The sequence below is a fragment of the Oncorhynchus tshawytscha genome, linkage group LG16 (assembly GCF_018296145.1).
Source record: "Oncorhynchus tshawytscha isolate Ot180627B linkage group LG16, Otsh_v2.0, whole genome shotgun sequence".
Taxonomy (NCBI): Eukaryota; Metazoa; Chordata; class Actinopteri; order Salmoniformes; family Salmonidae; genus Oncorhynchus; species Oncorhynchus tshawytscha.
This window is the reverse complement of record NC_056444.1, coordinates 26,041,666-26,063,198: the sequence shown is the minus strand read 5'-3', so window position 1 is coordinate 26,063,198 and position 21,533 is coordinate 26,041,666. Positions and strand designations below refer to the sequence as shown.

At 44.4% G+C, this 21,533-nt stretch overlaps 1 protein-coding gene across 1 annotated transcript in view; it reads left to right on the top strand.

The window, feature by feature from the left end:
• adarb2 (adenosine deaminase RNA specific B2 (inactive)) overlaps positions 1–21,533 on the top strand; it is a 68,023-nt gene that overhangs the window by 13,790 nt on the left and 32,700 nt on the right. The window contains exon 3 of the mRNA XM_042299025.1: positions 19,144–19,258. Within this exon, the coding sequence (XP_042154959.1) occupies positions 19,144–19,258 (115 nt within the window). The remainder of the gene's footprint in view (positions 1–19,143; positions 19,259–21,533) is intronic.

Sequence of the window (21,533 nt, the reverse complement as noted above, 5' to 3'; positions counted from 1 at the left end):
TACTGAGCTACATTCTACTGCACAGCAAAATAAGTATTTCCCTGCATCTGCAAAAACACCTGCAAATCTGTGTACGCAACCGATACACTTTGATTTGATTTATATTGTTTGTTCAAGACATTATATTATTTTATACTAATGCAATTGCTCAGATAAATATATTTTGTTTAACAAGTCATATTTTGGGGAGAGAAAAATGTATTGTGGCCTTCCACGGCTTCCTGTTTCACCGGGGTATAAAAATGAGGTAACATGCATCTCTTTGTCATCCATCACCATAGGGAAATGCAAAGAGCTCACAAACAAAAAGAGACAAATGGTTGTTGACCTTCATTAATCATACCACTATTAAAGCACAAGTTAAGAAGTTTAAAAACACTGGAACACTGGTAAACTTGCCTGGTATTGGACGCAAGTGTATCTTGTTACCACGCACAGTGAAGAAGATGGTTCGGGAGGCGAAGGAATATCCAAGGGCCAAAGTTGGAGAATTCTCTAAATCTACAATTAGACGTCACCTCCATGCCAATAGGCGTATGCTCTTTGGAAGGGTTGCCAGCATTTCTTTTTATTATTATTGAGAGCAACTAACAACTGTAATTGCATGGAGTTTGCTAAACGGTATTGGAACTTGGATTGGAAGTGGTGCTATGGTCAGATGACACAAAAATAGATCTCCTTGGCTGCGGACGCCAGTGGTGGGTTTGGTGTCGAAAGAAGAACCCCATTGAAAACCCGTTGTTTGTATTGAAGAGGGCAGTCCCTAAGTACAGATGAAGGATATCAAGGATCTAGAAAGATTCTAAGATGGAGGAATGGTCTAAGATCCCTCCCAATGTGTTGTTCAGTCTCATAAAACATTTTAGGAAAAGGCTTAGTGCCATAATCCTCTCAGGGGGAGGGTGCACCAAGCATTGAAAACAGGGTTGCCAATAATTTTGACATCTATCTTTTTGAGACAGAAAAAGGCTCAGTGCTGTAATCCTCGCAAGGGGAGTGTGCCGGAGTAAGGAAAATATGGGTGCCAATAATTTTGACACCTTTCTTTGTATTACTTGTTAAATAAAGCATCTTTCTCTGAGCAATTGTATTAGTATATCAGAATAAAATTGGAGCAACATTTTTTTGGCATACATTATAGCTCAGTATTAATATTATTTATTTTATACATGTTTGTTTGCTCATCTTTATCAACGGTGCCAATCATTTTGGACCTGACTGTACTTGATTAAAAGAAACAATTTAAATCCAATTATCTAATAATATTTCACAGACGCAGTTCATAATGTTTCTTTACAGTATGTAACTGTATGGTGTGTTTTCCCCAGGGCAGAATGTGGTCTCATTGAGCTCTTGTGAATGCAGGCCGTTATTAGACAGAAGATACGCCTAGCTATGGAATCATTTAGCCTGGTAATTTCCCCATGCCGGCAAATTGAATATGATTTGAGACACCAAGGTGACCCCTGTCAGCCACCGAGCGTTTTACAGATTGTTTTTCTTTTTCTAATCTCTTGACTTCTAATCTGTCTGAATATAAACAGCCATGAAGCAAAAATCATTAATTAATATTGCCACAACAAATTAACGATGGCAGCGGCCAAGCTAGGCCAGGCAAGCAGCGATTTCAAGAAATAGAAAAATTATCCAACATGGGAGAGGAAAGGAACGTGTGAAAAACGAATGAATTATTACAGAAATTGATTTACACCCTGAGGCCACCTGCAGCAGAGTGTTTGCGTTCCAAATGGACCCTATTCCCTACATGGTGCTCTCTTTTAATCCAGGGTCTACAGGGCTCCGGTCAAAAGTAGTGCACTATATAGGAAATAGGGTGCAATATGGGACGCAGTAGACAGTGTTACAGACGTATAGAGTGGGTGAGCTGCCTGTCTGCCTCACAGGCTTATACACTCTTAGAGAAAAGTTCTATCTGGAACCTAAAAGGGTTCTTTGGCTGTCAGGTTCCAGGTATAGCCCTTTTAGATTCCATATCCCTTTCCACTGAGGGATCTCAGTGGGTTATTCCTGGAACCAAAAGGGGTTATTTTATGGACACAGCCAAAGAACCATTTTTGCAGCCTTTTTTTTCTAGGAGTGTAGAGACCTGCCGAAGCCGGTTTAATTCACAGATAACGTCAATGACTTCTAATACCTGATAAGTACCTTTGGATCATAGGGTTAGAGAGTCAGTAACCGTAAACTAATGGCATGCATTTGCACATCTGATAGCTATTTTTGAAAGCCCTCCTAATTGGATATAACAAGGATATCTAGCTGTTTTCAGTGGATTTTCTAGTTGCTGTAACAACCTGACACGTTATCCTGTCCCCATTGGTGTTATTCCCCCTGGGGAGTTGAAAGAAAACGAATGGGAGAGCTTGGTGCCTGAAATTATGGAACAATAATGTTTTTACATTTAATGGAAGCACTTTGTACACGGAAAGGTTAGAACCGTCATGAACTGTCTAATACTTATGCAAAATATGACCTATAAGACTGTTAAATCTCTTCCTCCGCCACGTCAGCATGCAGTTTCTACCAGGACAGGAAAAGATCCCTACACAGGTTGAAATGAAATTAGCAGCGTTCCCCCTGTAAGGTTGACTCCAGTCACCTTTTCTAACTCGTAACACCCCTAACTAACCTCTCTTAGCCTCGACTGGGACGCTTCCGCCAGCACCTAGTTGTTATTCCCACCACCACCACTGTCACCCCCCCCCCCGCCCTCTCTCTCTCTCTCTCTTTCTCTTTCGTCCTCCCTCCTTTTTTCTCTCTCTCTCCTGGCCCCTGCTATGCCACGCATGGTGGCTGTACTGTAATCAGTCCTGAGGAACCCTCACACTTCATTAAAGCATAATCAAGTTCATTACAATTTCATAGACGCTCAGGTACCAAATGGTTTCCGATAAATCACGGCTATTGGTCTTGTGTGCCTGGGCGTACACGTTTATCTCCCCCACTCAGGCACGAGTGAGGGAAGAGAGAAGAGGAACGACAGAGAAAATATGAGGGTCTGGTTGTGCCCTTTGAATGACCTTAGTGTCAGGAGGCAAGGCACTCCCTCTGGGCTAGACCATTACCACAGTGTCCTTGGATAACCTGAGGACCGGGTAACTATTTACAGATTGGAGGTCTGTTTGTATGGCAGTGCACCATTTGGTGTTAAGATGAATGTAGAGATCCATGGGTAGCAGTGTCGTGGAAAATTTCCCCTTCACATTCTGTTCATTACCATTCTCAGACACAACTAATGTAAATATTTGTGGATACACAAATATACAGAAATACAGTGAAGAACAATCCCGAAAACATAATGTGTTCACCGTTCACTTTATTCCACTGGCAAGCCCAATGTCCAAACCAACAAACACTTACGTTTATATCCTGGGACGTTTATCCTGAAGGTGGTGGGGGAGGAGAGGTGGGATGAGGGGGTGAGGAGGGGGAGGCATTGAGAGGTGGCAGGGAAAGATGAGGGGCTGACTGAGCCGGGCAAGAGAGGACATACCAGGAGAAGAGGATGGATGGAGTGTTGCAGTGGGGGGAAAAAAGAGAGAAACCTCAGCGGAACAAAAGACCTTCAGGATTAATTAGGCGTCAGATTGGTTGCAGGGCACACTGGCTCTGCTCTGATTGGATGCAGGGCGCACTTTTTCTTTGTTCTGATTGGTGGCAGGTCACAGTGGTGCTCTGCCCTGATTGGTTGTAGGTCATAGTGTCTCTCTCTCGCAGAGTTTAGCATTCAGGCAGACCTGCCTGCCTGGACACAGTCCTCATATTTCAGCCAGACAGACCCTGTGTATACCTAATAGTTGCAGTCGGACTGCACTGCTTGGGCTGTCCTGTTCATTATAGATGTACTGCCCTGTTCATGATATTCCACAGGGCAATGAGGTCCATGACAGGGTCATGTATGTAATGCATATTTTTACATGACATTTACACTCTTTTTCCGTTTATGACATAGGCATGTTTTGGCTCATATCCAGACTGAATGTTGTATGTATGTGTGTTTGGCATGATGGGAGAAAACTACTTGTATGGTGCTTAAGTCATATTTACATTCTCCAATACTGGATTTGCTTTTTCGGTCTTTGCCAAAATAGAGGAATGCAGCACATGATCTTAGCAAAGATTCACTCGCATACAATTTAGCACAAATGTAGTGCCGTTATCACCTTTCTCTGCATGGAATCGCATGCATTACGGTTCAATTTCCTAGTCCAGTCAATTACGTCACGCTTTCTGAAACAGACCCGAGCTAGCTACCAGTTAATAGGAATTGTACTGTCACTGTCATTGAGGCTTGTCTCCTCCTGTGACCTTTTGATTTCACCAGTTTCTGAGGCACAGGAAGTGTTGAACTGTGCATACGGATGACATCGTCAGGACAGTTGGCTAACCATGACTCATAGCCTAATGTCTGATTCTGATTCTGACACTGACACATTAAGTCCTTTGCTTGCAGTGAGGTTTCAGTTGATGATGGAGTGCGTCCCAAATGCCACCCTATTCCCTAAACGGGCTCTGGTCAGAAAGTAGTGCACTATATAGGGAATAGGGTGATATTTGAAACTCAACCTATGTCTTGGGACATTTTGTGCTTCATCATATCAACTCAGAAGCAGTCGGTCAGAACTTCGGCAGATGTCCTCTGTCTGAGCTTTGGCACGGTGATATTTGGGCAGACCACTCAATGATGTGATTTGATCTCACCTCTGAGCATTTTCATTCGCTTCGGATCTTGAATGATCATCGTCTGCTTTAGTCGATGGCAAAACAATAGTATGTTTTTCTCTCTCTGCTCTTTCTGTCTGTGAAAATAAAGCTTTTCTACTCTTACATTGGTAAAAAAAACGACAAAAGACACAACAGAGTTTTAACCGAAGTCTTGAAAGAGTTAAGTTAGATACCTTACAGGAACTGCTCTTGAGGTATTTTCCTCACAAGAAAACTCCTGAAGTTATCGCCAAGTCAGCCACAGCTCTTAGGAGTACCTTACTGCCTTGACACCTAGTTCATTCCAACGGACATACACAGAAAATCCATTTCCAACTCCCTGTTCTGTTCTAACCCAGGTGATTCTTATAGCCACTCCTGTGTTCACTTCTGTGCCCTGTCGGCATCTAGGATGAACTACCTAGCTGCTGCCCTAATGGAGAAACCCAGTAGTGTATGTAAGCACCGGCACATTAGAATGAATGAGTAATGATGATGTGGTTCTGTATGTCGTCAAGGGAAGGGATAGACTGTTGAGACTCCATCAACAGTTTAGCCCCCTCTTGTGGAATCACGTGAACTTTCCAAATCGGTTAACCTACAACTATCATGATTACAGCTAGATGGAGATTTGGAGAGTGAAATGAAATAGTGATCTTAGTTCTATGATTGTTTGTGCATCATCAACTGAAGTGTTCATTTGCAACAGAAGCAGCCATTTTTATCCACTTGTTTTAATTACTGTGAAGGAGAATGAAGATAGACACTGTGTGCCGTGAGTCTCCTCTCCTCCTAAACTTACCCGCGTGTTCCCACCACACACACACACACTGCTCTCCCAACCACGCACAACCCCTTACCTGCATGTTAAAAGTCTCACACACTTAGGTGCTTTGAAAAGAGAGAAATATAGCTTTTATAAGATGCGGTTTGAAAATGAACGGCAGTTGTTGTTGCCACTCTCGGTTGTCTTGTTAAGATGTGAAACGGACAGATTAGTGAGTAGAGACACACACACACACACACAGATGAGGAAAGTGGGATGGTTCTCCTTCTCTCTCCTCTTTCTGCTATCCATCCTGCGACTCACAACCACAACAACAAAAGGTGGACAAATATTAGCCTCAAATGAGCAGCTGATGAAGAAACTATGCTGTTGTTGCTGTTTATAATAATGTCCACCACGTGTTTTGGATAGAATGGGGTCATGGATTGACACAGTACTGCAGTCTGGTAGTAGCTGTCTGACATGCATCAACAGGGGAGAAGGGAGAGGATGATTCAATATAGTATGAAGGATCCCTTGATAATTAGACAGTTCTTCTGCCAGATTGGAAACACCCATCACCTGGTGTTTATCTCTGTCTGTCTCTCTACACACAGTGTCTCTGTCTCTACACACAGTCTCTCTGTCTCTACACACAGTGTCTCTGTCTCTACACACAGTCTCTCTGTCTCTACACACAGTGTCTCTGTCTCCACACACAGTGTCTCTGTCTCTCTACACACAGTCTCTCTGTCTCTACACACAGTGTCTCTGTCTCCACACACAGTGTCTCTGTCTCTACACACAGTGTCTCTGTCTCTCTACACACAGTGTCTCTGTCTCTCTACACACAGTGTCTCTGTCTCTACACACAATGTCTCTGTCTCTACACACAGTGTCCCTGTCTCTCTTCTCACAGTCTCTCTGTCTCTCTTCTCACAGTCTCTCTGTCTCTCTACACACAGTCTCTCTGTCTCTACACACAGTCTCTCTGTCTCTCTACACACAGTCTCTCTGTCTGTCTACACACAGTCTCTCTGTCTCTCGACACACAGTCTCTCTGTCTCTCTACACACAGTGTCTCTGTCTCTCTACACACAGTGTCTCTGTCTCTACACACAATGTCTCTGTCTCTACACACAGTGTCTCTGTCTTTCTACACACAGTATTTCTGTCTCTCTATACACAGTGTCTCTGTCTTTCTACACACAGTCTTCCTGTCTCTCTACACACAGTGTCTCTGTCTCTCTACACACAGTCGCTTTGTCTCTACTCACAGTGTCTCTGTCTCTCTACACACAGTGTCTCTGTCTCTCTACACACAGTGTCCCTGTCTCTCTTCTCACAGTCTCTCTGTCTCTCTACACACAGTCTCTCTGTCTCTACACACAGTCTCTCTGTCTCTCTACACACAGTCTCTCTGTCTGTCTACACACAGTCTCTCTGTCTCTCGACACACAGTCTCTCTGTCTGTCTACACACAGTCTCTGTCTCTCGACACACAGTCTCTCTGTCTCTCTACACACAGTCTCTCTGTCTCTCTACACACAGTGTCACTGTCTCTCTACACAGTCTCTCTGTCTCTCTACACACAGTGTCTCTGTCTCTACACACAGTCTCTCTGTCTCTCTATACACAGGCTCTTCTGAGAGGTGTGTGTGTGTGTGTGTGTGTGTGTGTGTGTGTGTGTGTGTGTGTGTGTGTGTGTGTGTGTGCATGCTTGTGAGAGAGAGAAAGATAGAGACAAAGAAGAAAAACAGAAAGAGAGAGAGAGAGAGAGAAAGAGATATATAGAGAGAACACTATTAGCAGTGTGTTGTGTTCATAATATCCAGCATAATGCTTACTCTGCACACTGCACGTGATGGATTTTGTATAATGTTAAGAGAGCAAGGGCCACAGCCAGACTTATTTCTGTCACACTGAAAAGGGCATTCTTATACAGAAATGTGCATTTATTTCAACGTGGTGTGAAGTGCATATAGTATTAGATGGCTGCACATAAACTAATGTGGTCACTGGCAGACAGACACACACACACACACACGCACAAATAAACACACAAGCACATTGGACAACCCATTAGAACAAGACAAGTTACCTGTGCTAGCCCTTTTCTTTACCAATCTCAGACATGTCATTCTCTCCATCCAACACACTGCACCATTGACATTTTCCCTTGATACCTTGTTGACTGCTTAGGAATGAAAAAAGAACACCTTAAGCTATAAATCAAATGTCAGGTGTTGCAGTGTAGTGGAACCATATCAATATTCCATGATATATGACCAGCCAGGGGACTTTATAAAGGGCCGGACCCATAGACATGACATTGGGGGACACACTCGTTTCACGGCATTTCGCCCGGTGGCGGTGCTATACATCATGGTGGGAGTTGGTTTCAAAGTGCAAGGACTGTCCGATTCCCGTCCACGTTCAACCGAGAAGCATTCGCCTGGGACCTCATTCATAACTTCTTCACCGACATCACTAAACTTGATACTTTATAGTTTACAATTGCACTTACATATTAATACATTGTTTTGCTTTATTTGAAGTAACCATAGCTAGCTACCAAGGGGCTGGACCAGTTTTCCCAAAAGTTCATGATGTGTAACGTTAAGTTTTGCTTGCTGGCCAACCAACAACGTCAATGCCACTATCAAGCCAATCTACTTTTACCCGAATGAAATATACGAAACTGTTCATGACTAGATTTGATCTAATTTCACTTATTTTCTTTTATCTCAACGTGGAATAGTACACTTTATATACAAAAGTATGTGGACAACCCTTCAAATGATTGGATTCGACTGTTTCAGCCCCACCCGTTGCTGACAGGTGTATAAAATCGAGTACACAGCCATGCAATCTCCATAGACAAACATTGGCAGTAAAATAGCCTCACTGAAGAGCTCAGAGACTTTCCACGTGGCACCGTCATATGATGCCACCTTTCCAACAAGTCAGTTTGTCAAATTTCTGCCCTGCTAGAGCTGTGAGTGCTGTTATTGTGAAGTGGAAATGTCTAGCCGCGAAGTGGTAGGCCACACAAGCTCACAGAACGGGACCGCCAGGTGCTGCAGCGTGTTAAAATAGTCTGTCCTCGGTTGCAACACTCACTACCGAGTTCTCAACTGCCTCTGGAAGCAACATCAGCACAAGAACTGAGCAGCCGCACGCACACAAGCCTAAGATCACCATGAGTTATGCCAAACGTCGGCTAGAGTGGTGTAAAGCTCGCGTTCTCTGGAGTGATTAATCATACTTCACCATCTGGCAGTCCGACGGACTAATCTGAGTTTGGCAGAAGCCAGGAGAACGCTACCTGCCCCCAATACATAGTGCAAACTGTAAAGTTTGGTGGAAGAGGAATAATGGTCTGGGGCAGTTTTTCATGGTTCGGGCCCCTTAGTTCCAGTGAATGGAAATCTTAACTCTACAATGACATTCTAGACGATTCTGTGCTTCCAACTTTGTGGCAACAGTTTGGGGAAGGCCCCTTCCTGTTTCAGCATGACAATGCACCCGCTCACAAAGCGAGATCCATACAGAAATGGTTTGTCAAGATCAGTGTGGAAGAACTTGACTGGCCTGCACAGAGCCCTGACCTCAACCCATCGAACACCTTTGGGATGAATTGGAACACTGACTGCAAAGCCAGGCCTAATCGCTCAACATCAGTGCCCAACATCACGAATGCTCTTGTGGCTGAATGGAAGCAAGTGTTCCAACATCTAGTGGAAAGCCTTCTCAGAAGAGTGGAGACTGTTATAGCAGCAAAGCGGGGGACCAAGATGTTAGAAGAGCAGGTTTCCACATACTTTTGGTCATTTAGTGAAGCAATCTATGAACATGTATAATGTGGTATGAGTTTTACAGTAGACTAGGCTACATAAGCTTTCCGTATCTCTCTCTCTCTATTTCTATGTCTCTTTCTCTCTCCTCTCTCTCAATCTCTCTCTGTCTCTCTCTCTCTTTCTCTCTCCTCTCTCAATTTCTCTCTCTCTCTCTTTCTCTCTCCTCTCTCTCAATCTCTCTCTGTCTCACTCTCTCTTTCTCTCTCCCAATGTGCTAACTTTTTTTTCTTGCCCAAAATGATTTGGTATCAGCATTGCTGGCTTCATTGAAAACTGTTAATCTGGTGGATTTTGGATGTCCTTATTTATTTGTTAGTGGTCCTATAGCAGGGCTCTCCAACCCTCTTCCTGAAGAGCTACCGTCCTGTACGTTTTCACTCCAGCCCTAATCTAGCACACCTGACGCTAGTAATTAGCTGGTTGATCAGATGAATCAGGTTAGTTACAACTGGGGTTGAAGCGAAAACCGACAGGAGGGTAGCTCTCCAGGAACAGGGTTGGAGAGCCCTGGCCTATACAGTACACGAGGCCAACATTACCATATTGTCCTGGATCCATACTTCCACAAGATTACTTTACATGAATGATATCTCTCAGGTTTAAACAATGTGAAATTGAATGACAAAATCATGTATTTAGCTTCTATCTATTCTGTGGCTGCGTGAAAGAGAAAACAGAACGTGAATTCGGCTATGCCAGTTGTCTTTGTGTCCTTGATGAAACAGAAGAACATCCATAACTGTAGTTGCTGTAGCTGTAGCCAACTAGTACTCTGGCTTAGCGGTGTGTTGAATCGATTCCACGATCGGGACTTGAGCGAGTGTTCGTCTCGTTCTCAACGTGGTGTGCAACCTCAAATCTATGCCCACCGTGACGTATAGCACCGCCCCGCCGGGCGGAATGGCGTGAAGAGAGTGTCATGACACTGACCATGCTGCCTAGTCACTCACCCAGCCAGTCACAAGCAGTCACAAGTAGTCACAAGCAGTCACAAGTAGTCACAAGCAGTCACAAGTAGACACAAGCAGTCACAAGTAGACACAAGCAGTCACAAGTAGACACAAGCAGTCACAAGCAGAGGGGCCACAATCTCCCTTTGATGCTGTGCTAAAATGGCTTCTGTTTTCTAACCATACTTTCTCTGGCTCAACAACCCACTGAAAACATGTGCTTGAAAACATTGCTTTCCCATATGCACATGAATGTGCCAGAGACTGTTTTGCTACAGTGCACTGTAACAGCCAGGCACCACCAAAACCAACAAAAAAAACATCAGTTGTGTTTCCGTCCTGCGTTCCCCCTCCTTAATCTCGGAGCCATGTGCGGCTCGGTGTTTGGCAACAGACGTTACGGATCTGTTCAAAGACCGGCGTCGTGGGGACGAGGTTTGAAGTCTGCTGATTGCCTGGGTCAACCCCAGAAACAGGCGCTGTCTTGATATCTTCAAGAACGGCAGAGATGACGGTCAATAAATCGTCCCTTCAGAGGATGGCATCGCAGCACTTCACAGGACACGTTTCAATGGTTCCCTGCCTTTCAACACATGAAAGGAGATGCTGCATCCTACCGGGCAGAAAGATCGTGAAGCAGTGGGCATATAGTACTGTAAAATACAAGTACAATTATTCAGTGTTATTTTTCCATATTTCCCTACCCTTCTCTGATGAAAATTAAATTACTCATGTTGGTACAATTTGTCTACATCATTTTACAGTTAACTTAAAGTAGAGTAAAGTATTGTCAATTATTATCTCATTAAGTATATTCACAATCATGTTTTCTAGCTAAATGTATCTTAAAACTGTGTTGCATTTTGATACCTTTTTTGTAACAGTTTAGTCTCCTCTCCCCCCTGTTGTGTTTAACCCACCTCCACTTTGTGAATAATTTTCACACACAGAGGTAACTGCCAAAATAAAGGAAACACTTGAGCAAATGAGGGATACAATTACAAAGTATATATTGAAAGTAGGTTCTTCCACACAGGTGTGGTTCCTGAGTTAATAAAGCAACTAACATTCCATCATGTTTAGGGTGATGTATAAAAATGCCCAGTTGCCCATTATTTTGGCTACCATGTCTAGAAGAAGAGATCTCAGTGACTTTGAAAGAGGAGCATAGGGTGTTTAAAATGTGTGTGTTTGTGTGTGTTTGTGTCTCAGTCACCAGATCTCAACCCAATTGAACACTTATTTGAGATTCTGGAGCGGCGCCTGAGACAGCGTTTTCCACCACCATCAACAAAACACCACATTTTGGTATTTCTCGTGCAAGAATGGTGTCACATCCCTCCAATAGAGTTCCAGAAACGTGTAGAATCTATGCCAAGGTGTATTGATCCTGTTCTGGCTCGTGATGCCCCAACGCCCTATTAAGACACTTTATGTTGGTGTTTCCTTTATTTTAGCAGTTACCTGTATGCAGTATAGCGAGGCAGGTCATTAATGTTAGTCATTAACATCCTCAGATCCTTCTCTCTCTATCTCCTTGTCTCTCTTTCTCTCTCCACTACCCTTCTCTCTCTGTCTCTCTCTATCCCCCCCCCTCTCTCTCTCCCTCCCTCCCCCTCCTCCACGTGGCCCTCCTGAATCATGGCCAGATTAATGAGCAACGTGTGAAAGGCCCTCATGGCCACTGGAGTGGCATCCCTCCTTTTAGTCTCAACTAGAGAGTTACGCTCGTTAAAAGCCCATCACTGGCCCTCTCACTTCCTCTCCATGTAGCTATCTCCCCCCTTCCCTCTCTCTAGTTCTCTCTCTCTGTCTCTCTTTCTCTCTCATTCCTCTCTCTCTCTCTTTCTCCCTTTTCTCTCTCCATCTCTCACCCTTTCTCTCCCACCCACCCCCCCTCCCTCTCTATCGTTCCATCTGTCGCTCTTTCTCTCTATCCCCCTCCCTCTCTCTCTTTCTCCTCCTCCCTCCCTCTGTCTTCCTCCCTTTATCTCTCCCTCCCTCTCCCCCTCCCTCCCTCTCTCTTGGGGGTCGGTCATGTTATCCTTTTGAAGGAGCCACTCTCCCTGGCCCTTGATGCATAATGCATAAAGCCACTGATGTGTGTTTTACACCGGCTCTGACATTATTAATTCGTCTCAGCCATATCTCTCTTTTTTTATCTAGAGTGATCTGTACTATGGCTGTTAACATACCATCTCTGTATGTCAAATCTCTCCCTATTCCCTATAGTGCACTAAAAGTACTTGGCTCTGGTCAAAAGTAGTGCACTATATAGGGAATAGGGTGTTATTTAAGATAGGCCCTAAGGTAAAACTCTGTTAAACCAGGTCAGGATTGTTCTTGTCGTCGCCAGGTTACATCAAACAGTGGCTATGTCCCAACAGGCACCCTACCCTAGTCACTATTTAGTGGACTATTTTTTTTAAATCAGGGCCCATAGAGTGTAGGGAATAGGATGCCATTTGGGATGCACACACTGTCCCAGATGAAGTTGATCCCGATAGCAGCTTTGTTGTCTTAGTTTATGGATTTGTTGGGATCTGTATGTTCAGATGGACCCAGTTCTGGGTAGATATGAGGTTTAGTCAGAACCTGACCCCCATCCAACATCTGTTTATCAGAAGGTCAATACAGGCACTGGGTCATGCCATCTGGATTAGCTTTCTTTGTTGAGCCCACACGATGTTGTGTTGTGTTCAACACCACCATTAAACAGCCGTGAAACTAACGTCTTCCTCCATCCAATGAATTCATTAAAATATTTTGGTAAAGTTATTACCCATCCCTAACAGACTAATGTAGTATATCATGTATTTGCTAGTATTTGTTTGTTCTACAAAGACATGATCTGTACCTAGGCTATAACTGGGGATTTGTGTCCCAAAAGGCACTCTATTCCCTATTCAGTGCACTACTTTTCACAAGTAGTGCACTATGGAATAGGTTGCCGTTTCGGACAAAGCCTAGGACTGTCTTCCTGTTGCTGGTTGTGATCTGAGTGTCAGGTGACATTAACGGTCATAATTATCTCTGATGCGAAGTCCCTCCCAGGGCTGTCCTGTCAGTCAGGAAACTGTGCTATCAGCACATCTCGCCAAACACGTCAACAGAAACATAACGAAATGCCACCCTCTGTCTTTGTCTTTTTACAGAAGGCAGGCAACGCCAGCGAGACACCTTCTGACATGATCACCTGAACCTGATGTCACGCACGCACGCACGCACACACACACACACACACACACTCTTCACCTGCCTTGCATGTCTGCTCGCAGTATATCTCTCTGCTGCTCTGAGAGAGTATGTACCCGATGCAGCGCTGCACTTAAACTTTCATCTTTATTCCATCTGACATCATTCATTCATCCAAATGGAGCTGGTTGATTTGAATGGGTGGTTGTGTCTGATATATATACCCATGTGGGTCACATCCTAATGGGTCAGCTTGATCTGGCTCTGCCCTGGCTCTGGCTCTGGCTCTAACCCCAATGTGGTTACGAGTTTATCTTTCTAGATCGGCCATTTACAGAAAACAAAGTCACCACGTGGGTTCGCCAGGTGCATTGTCGGCGGCAACCTCTCGGCGGTGTCGCAGCCTAGCTCTTCCCCCATCCATGGAAACAAGGACAGGAGGCACAGGACCAGAAGCAGAGAAAATGCCCTTACTCTCCTCCCTCCATCCTTTTTTTAACCCCCCTTTCATCACTCTTCTCTTTCTGCTCTACATCAAGCATGTGGTTGATAGGAAAAAGCTTTTTTCCTAATGATTGTGGCTCAGCCTGGCCGATCTGACTGACAGCACCCTGCTGATGATGCTAAAAGCATGGTGGGGTAGAAATCTGTTCCGCAGGCTGCATGGCCATCTGGACATGATACTAGGAAAGGTTGGACATGGTTTGAGGCAACACGGCAGCAGTGCACGGCTCGCAAATCTGTACACAGTTCATCTTCCAGCCAGTCCTCTTGTCACACGACGTCGTCTGTTGTGGCAAAACAAAAGCAAACCAACAGGACGAAGGATGAAAGGAGAGAAATGTTTGTGTGTTGGGTGTCTGTGATGGAGCTTTGAGAGAGAGCGAGAGAGAGAGAGGGAGAGACAGAGAGAGAGACAGAGAGAGAGACAGAGAGACAGAGCGAGAGAGAGACATAGAGAGAGAGAGACTAATGGTACAGGTTACAGAGTACAAACAAGAGAAGAATCTGTCTCGCTGCGGGTGCCTGGCACTTTGAGAATATAAAAAGCCCCCGAGGCAAGGTTTCACACGTTGAATGGATATCGCCTTTCAAAAGCCTCGCACTCGGCGGCAGAGGCGAGGGAGGGATGATATAGAGGCAGCAGGAAGACACTATTAAAACTTGGAGAATGAATTGTTAAATACCTCTATAAAGAAATATAAAACATGGCCCCATTTTTATGCAGCCATCGCTGCTCTGGTGGCACCTGATAAGCCACAGCGACAGCATGGGGTGAAAAAAATGGCCTCCACTCGTGCAGACATATGATTGGATTTTCTTGAACTGGAGATTGCAATGCTCTCGGCCGTCATGGATGTGCTGCTGGTAACGCATGCTAGTGTCCCCCGCACACAATGACCGGCGTTAATTGCAATAGTATTAGCGTCTACCATCTCTGCAGTTTCCCAGAGTCCTTTTACATGATTAGGATAGGGAATTCCCTGCTTATGAATTTGACTTTAAATACTACAGAGGTAGGTCATTTTAGAGGTGGGCCCATTCAATTTGGTGTGGATCGGGTTTTTAGGAATAAACACATGAAATCAATTTCAACGTATCAGACTTTTACTCTGAAATTGATGGAACTACAGTAACGTTGTCAAATATAATGTAATGTAACGTAGCCATGGTAACAGAATTACCTCCCAAAGCCACTTACAGTACATGAAATAGAGGAAAACCTCACTGTGGGAAGGTGATGAGAGAGGGGTCTTATCCTCAGTTGACACCTGGAGCATGGTTATCAGCTAGCAGTATTGAGACATCCTGCTTAGTATTAACCTACAATATTTTCCTCCATAGTAGATTATCCAGTGTGTTTTAGTTCTCCCCATCAGCCCCACGGGCCCCCGGAGAGGGGAAAGTGTCCCCCCCCCCACAAATGACACCCTATTCCCTATATCATGCACTACCTTTGACCAGAGCCCTATGAAGCTTGGTCAAAAGTAGGGGCACTATATAGGGAATAGGGAGCCATTTAGGACGCAGGTAAAGACTTCTGGGTAGACTTCTGGGTCAGGGCTCAGTGTATGTCCCCGTTGACATTTGTGTTGCTGGCACAGTATTGACTTATGAGGGAGGCGGAGACGGCAGGAGAATTGGCAATGACATTCTACATTACCTTGGAGACAAATGTGAAACTGTAAGCGGGGTTAGTCAGTAGAGCTTTTAGCAGGACATTTTGTATGCTAGTTATGTTTTTACGTCCTTCTGGTTCATGTTTTCATTCTGGATTTCTGCTAATATGTAAAGCAAATGTAACAGCTGCTTCATATTTTATGGAACCTTGTTAGTTTCAAATCATTTTTGTACACATTACTGTTTAGTGTCCCTATTCATTTGCAGTGACACTTTCACGCATGAAGGTTGATCAGATATAGTCACCAATAGGGACATATTTGCCCCTTAACCTACGTTTCACCTCTCAGTCTGTATATCCACGATCCTCAGTCTATATTTCCATGAACAGTCAGTCAAGTCAGTCCCCTCCTCATCTCTGTGTGTTTATAATGCGCCACATTTTCTCTCTCTCTCTTTCTTTCTCTCTCTCTCTCTCTCTCTTCTCTTTCTTCTCTCTCTCTCTCTCTCTCTCTCTCTCTCTCTCTCTCTCTCTCTCCTTCTCTCTCTCTCTCTCTCTCTCTCTCCTCTCTCTCTCTCTCTCCTTCTCTCTCTCTCTCTCCTTCTCTCTCTCTCTCTCCTTCTCCTTCTCTTTCTCTTTCGCTCTCTCTCTCTCTCTCTCTCTCTCTCTCTCTCTCCTTCTCTTTCTTTCTCTCTCTCTCTCTCTCTCTCTCCTTCTCTCTCTCTCTCTCTCTCCTTCTCTCTCTCTCTCTCCTTCTCTCTCTCTCTCTCTCCTTCTCTCTCTCTCTCTCTCTCTCTCTCTCCTTCTCTCTCTCTCTCTCCTTCTCTCTCTCTCTCTCTCTCTCTCCTTCTCTTTCGCTCTCTCTCCTTCTCTTTCGCTCTCTCTCTCTCTCTCTCTCTCTCTCTCTCTCTCTCTCTCTCTCTCTCTCTCTCTCTCTCTCTCAGAGTAGCCTCCGAGTCTTTACAACTGTCACAGCCAATCTCTCTGACAGCTTTCCCTGTCTGCCTTGGCCCGACGGTACTGCGGTGTGTTTAGGCACTACAGTGCTGCTCTGTGATTGTCATAAACATTTTGTCCCCTCCTCCGATATCTCAAATGGACTCCATCAACTGCCAGAGTCCCTCTGAATCAAACAGAACAACATTTCCCTTTGCCTCCAATGTCCTGAATACCAAATGACGTGGAAAATGTCACCTAGTTGTCATTCAAACTTTATTTTTCAGCACCTGAGGCTAGTGTAATGTTGCATTGAATGGCCTCTATTGAAACTTCGCAACAAGCTCTACGCCTTGTTGCCATTTCTCTATATGAACAAGCTTGTACAGCTATTAGATGGTGTTTGCTGGCTTTCTCCACCAAATATGTGTGACATATTAAACGGTGAGAAGTAGCGAGGGTCTAGCTGATAGAGTTATTAACCTTGTTGTGCATCCTGGGGGAGAGCAGTCAGTTGGGAGGTGGCCCTCCTTTCCTCTCCTCCTCCTCCCCTCATCTGGGTGCACATTACTGTCTAGCAAGCTTCTTGGCCCTGTTATTCTGCAACATTACCCCCATAAGGGTGGCAGTGGTGGGTGGCAGTGGCACCAAGCTACCATGAGAGAGATGGAGGGGGAGCGAGCACGTCATTTCCCCAACATTGCTGTACGTGAGAGAAAGTCATGGCACGTAACGTCTCACCTCAAGATCAGATCAGACGTCCACGGATTTGTGGAGGAGAGGCGGGGGAGAGGAGAGGAGAAGAGGAAGAGGGGGGAGGAGGAGAAAGCAGGGCATGATGCCAGAGAACATTGCACCTTGGCGGCTCTGAGGGCCAGTAACACCTGCCAGTTCCCTTTAACCCACATAATGTCATGAATGAAATACTTAAAAGTGTCAAAGGACTTGACATAGTTAAATTGAATACAACAGTATTCTTACAGTTGGTTAGATCTCACTACGAGAAAAGAGGGACAGCGCTTGTGCTTGTTTTCAGGGATTTTAACCCTGAAGCCACTCAGATACACATTATCATTCTAATCTATGACTAGGAGCTGTTTTTAACGTTGTCACATTGCCAGAACAGAAATCTATGTTTGGTTGAAGTTCTCAGTGTGACAACAAGTCATAATGCTGTACAGAGGTGAAGAGCAGCATAGCATAGCATCATGCCACCACAGTTCCTGTTTCTCCCTGAAGATGACAGTATCTCACACTTTGACACCTCCCAGTTGCCTGGTGTCTTGAACGGGCAGAAGCACTTTACTTTTCACCATTACAAACCAACCACATGACTCACACACAGTGTAATTGTAGTCATCTTATAGTGATAGATCAGAGCGGTATGTTTCTCACCATTCTCGATCCTAAGTATGCCCAGAGGCATCATGGGAGATCCCAGCTCTCCCCCAGGGCATGCTGGTCCTTACTACCCAGGTTGTTGGTGGCGGTGCGTTGGTGACAGTGTAGCACCACCACCAGCCGCCTTACAGCTTCCCCTGAGAACGCCACAAGCTGTGAATGCCCTTGTTACCATTACCTCTTCCATGTGTGAGAGGAGTGTTTCACGGCCAGGGCCCAGCGACGAGGCTATAAAGAGAAATATGCTCCCTAATCGGTTTTTTTCTTTTCCTTTTTTCTCTCTCTCTCTGTTCTTTAAGCGGTTGCCTCCGTGTCTGTTTATGTCCTCTGAGCTATCGGCTATCTGCTCAATCTTTCGGCTGCTAACTGCTAAGGGACAGAGGCTGGCTGCCTCTCTCTCTCTCTCTCTCTCTCTCTCTCTCTCTCTCTCTCTCTCTCTCTCTCTCTCTCTCTCTCTCTCTCTCTCTCTCTCTCTCTCTCTCTCACCACATTGTAATCTCTACTTGGCCAGGGTGAGAGACTGAGAGACTAAACTGATGATTATTACACAGAATAGCTTCAAAACCAGGCACGGGGCTTGAGATGGTGTGAAATCAATGTGCACAGGTTGCCAACTTATTTTAGTTGATAGTATGGGTTTCTTCAGTTGGCTACGGTAGGTTGTCTGAAGGAGGGCTACTTTGGTCTACATAAGGTTTTTGGCGGTACCAGGGGTGGCTATGCTTGACTGGACTACTGTGTTTCTCAATAGGCAGATAGTTATGAACGAACCCTAACCCCAACCACACTAGTGAGAGTGCTTTAGACAACAAATGTTTTTCTTCTCGTTCACACATTTAGTTTTGTGTGGCTGTGCATTTATGTTGGGGAATCAGAGGGAGGGGAGGTATATAATTAAATGTAAACTTTTGCCTGAATCAATTTGTGTGTTGCTACCTTTTCTAGTGTACATTTAAATGTGAAATGTTCTTAACTAATGTAATCATGTCTGTCTTAAACATCGCCTGTGACCCTCTTAGCACCTCCACACTTCTCTGGTTATCTATGTCCTTTGCTCGGCTAATCTGTATAAATAACATTTCTTAACAATAACGTTTCTTTTCTTCTTCTTCAAGGGCTACCTAACCAATAGGAAAACAATATGTTTTAAACCATGTATATCGAACTAAAGAAACTGATTCTGTCTTGCAGGACTTTGCCGATTCAATATTCCGCTTGGTGAGGGAGAAATACCACGAACTGGCAGACAGCTGCACCCCCATGCATGCACGACTCAGAGCCCTGGCAGGCATCGTAATGACCAGAGGTATGGTAAATTTCATTGACTTTTATATCACATTACATTTTTAACCAGGCCAATATATATATATATATATAGCGAGAGAGAGAGAGAAACCACTGCATCCTCATGCACTTGCAGAGCGTCATATACTTCTGATATGAATGATGTATTGGCCCGTGGTCCCTGGGGGAGATGAAGACAGACATGGTACCCGTGTCATTCATCCAGCTATACACCGCGCGGCAGAGCCTACACATCGGTTTGACAGTAGCTCCGCTGGTTTTAGAATATTAACTTTCTTAATATTGTCAATCATCAGGAGTGCAGTACCGTGTTATTAATGTCTAAAAAACAATTGGGCAATAGCCCTGTTAGCCAACAAAAGCCATTAAAATGTCCATTGTAAACACACTTTGATTTGATTGCATCTATTGTAACCAGTCTTTCTCCTCACCTGGTATTTATATTGGGCCCTCACACACAATCTGTGTCTTTTAGCAACTAAGCCAAGTGAATTAAGAGACATTAATAAACAAAATGTCCATTTATTGCATCAATATGATGTATTTTAAACAGACTTTTGATCTTATATCTTATATAGACATTTCAACCGCTCCCCAAACGGCACTCTATTCCCTTCCTTCTGCTAATGGCCCTGGTGAAATGCTGTGCACTATAAGGGGAATAGGGTGCCATTTGGGGCGCGTCCCGTCTTTATCTCCACCTGGTATTTACATTGGGCCCTAGCTCACATCTCCCACACAGAGCTGTAGTGTGCTTAAGTGGAGAGCTTTATCTCTTTGCCTGGCTGCAGTCTGTGGGGCTCAGTGTGATGGCTGTGTGGTGGCTGGTGAGGATGGATCAGTATCTCCACCAGTCTGTCTGTGTCGAGAGCAGCGGCTCATCAATTTAGACTTCACTGAGACCCGGCTCGCCTTGACCTAATCTTATTCCGTTACTCTCCCTGCCGCTCAATAATTGGCACTTTTTGTTTATTAATAGGCAGTGTTATCTTCAAAGATCCAGACGCGTACACAGCTGTTGCCGGAGCTGCCCAAGTATTTGTGATTGTGAGAGAGAGAGAGCGTGAGAGCTACAGCGAGCTAGCAGGCAGCAGACACAAACTTGACAGGAACACTAGGGGTTCTGTTTTCTGGTCACCCCTCTCTCTCTCTCTCTCTCTCTTTCTCTCCCTCTCCTCTCTCTCTCTCTCTCTCTCTCTCTCTCTCTCTCTCTCTCTCTCTCTGAACATCTATTGGCTGTCTCAGACCTGTGCACACACCACCGACATATTAATAGAGGGACGGGACTTTGAACCACAGCCCCTCCCCTCCCCCTGCCCAATGTACTCCCATTCAAGGCCTGTGGAGACAATTCCAACCTGGGCAAGATTTGATTTGTCACTGGCACAGTGAGGCTCTTATTGGTTATGTGGCTGTAGAAGGCAAAGTAAACAGAAAACTCATTGGGTTAGAAGGTGTGGATAATTTCATTTGTATCTAAGATAGCGTCGGTCCTTGGAGATGGAAATGAGTTTAGGACATCAGAGTTCCCGTTGGAAAGCATGCAGAGAGAGCGCATGACAAATGCCAAAGTCTTTTTTATTGACCACTTGTTTGGTATGGAGATGTTTTAACACAGCCTGTAATTCAGTTAGGATATGTGAGTCTCTCTTCCATAGAGTGAAATCATAGGAGATTAAATAACAGCAGTTCAGAGAGTGAGAAGCAAGTGGTGAATTATTGCTTTGTAATGTTTTGAAGTCTGGTGCTGGGTATCCATTTCCACAGAAGATGTCTCTCTTTTTATACTTTTTCTTATCTCGTGTTGCCTCCCCTGCTTTTTTATGAATTTGTCATTCAATAATACCCCGTTTTAAAAGGCTTAGAAGTGAGGTTGTCTAGAGTCGGGTTAGAGGTGGGGGAAGGTTGGAGAGGATGATCGGGGGCCCGGAACATAATCATAATCATTTGTACACTGCAGATTGACCACAACTAAGCCCAAAAAGCGATTGTCCTTGAAAATAACAATCATTGCATATCTTGATTACATTGAGCCACGATCACATATGTAACATTTTTCGTTTGTGGTAATACTTTCGTTTGTGGCACAGATTTCCTAAATTAAACACATTTTAGCTGAATTCCTGGTGATTTATTTTGTATTTTTTACCAAAAAATAAAGTTCTTAATAAAAATGCATATACAGTATACTGAGCAAAAAAACAAACGCAACATGTAAAGTGTTGGTCCCATTTTTATATTTATTTCACCTTTATTTAACCAGGTAGGCTAGTTGA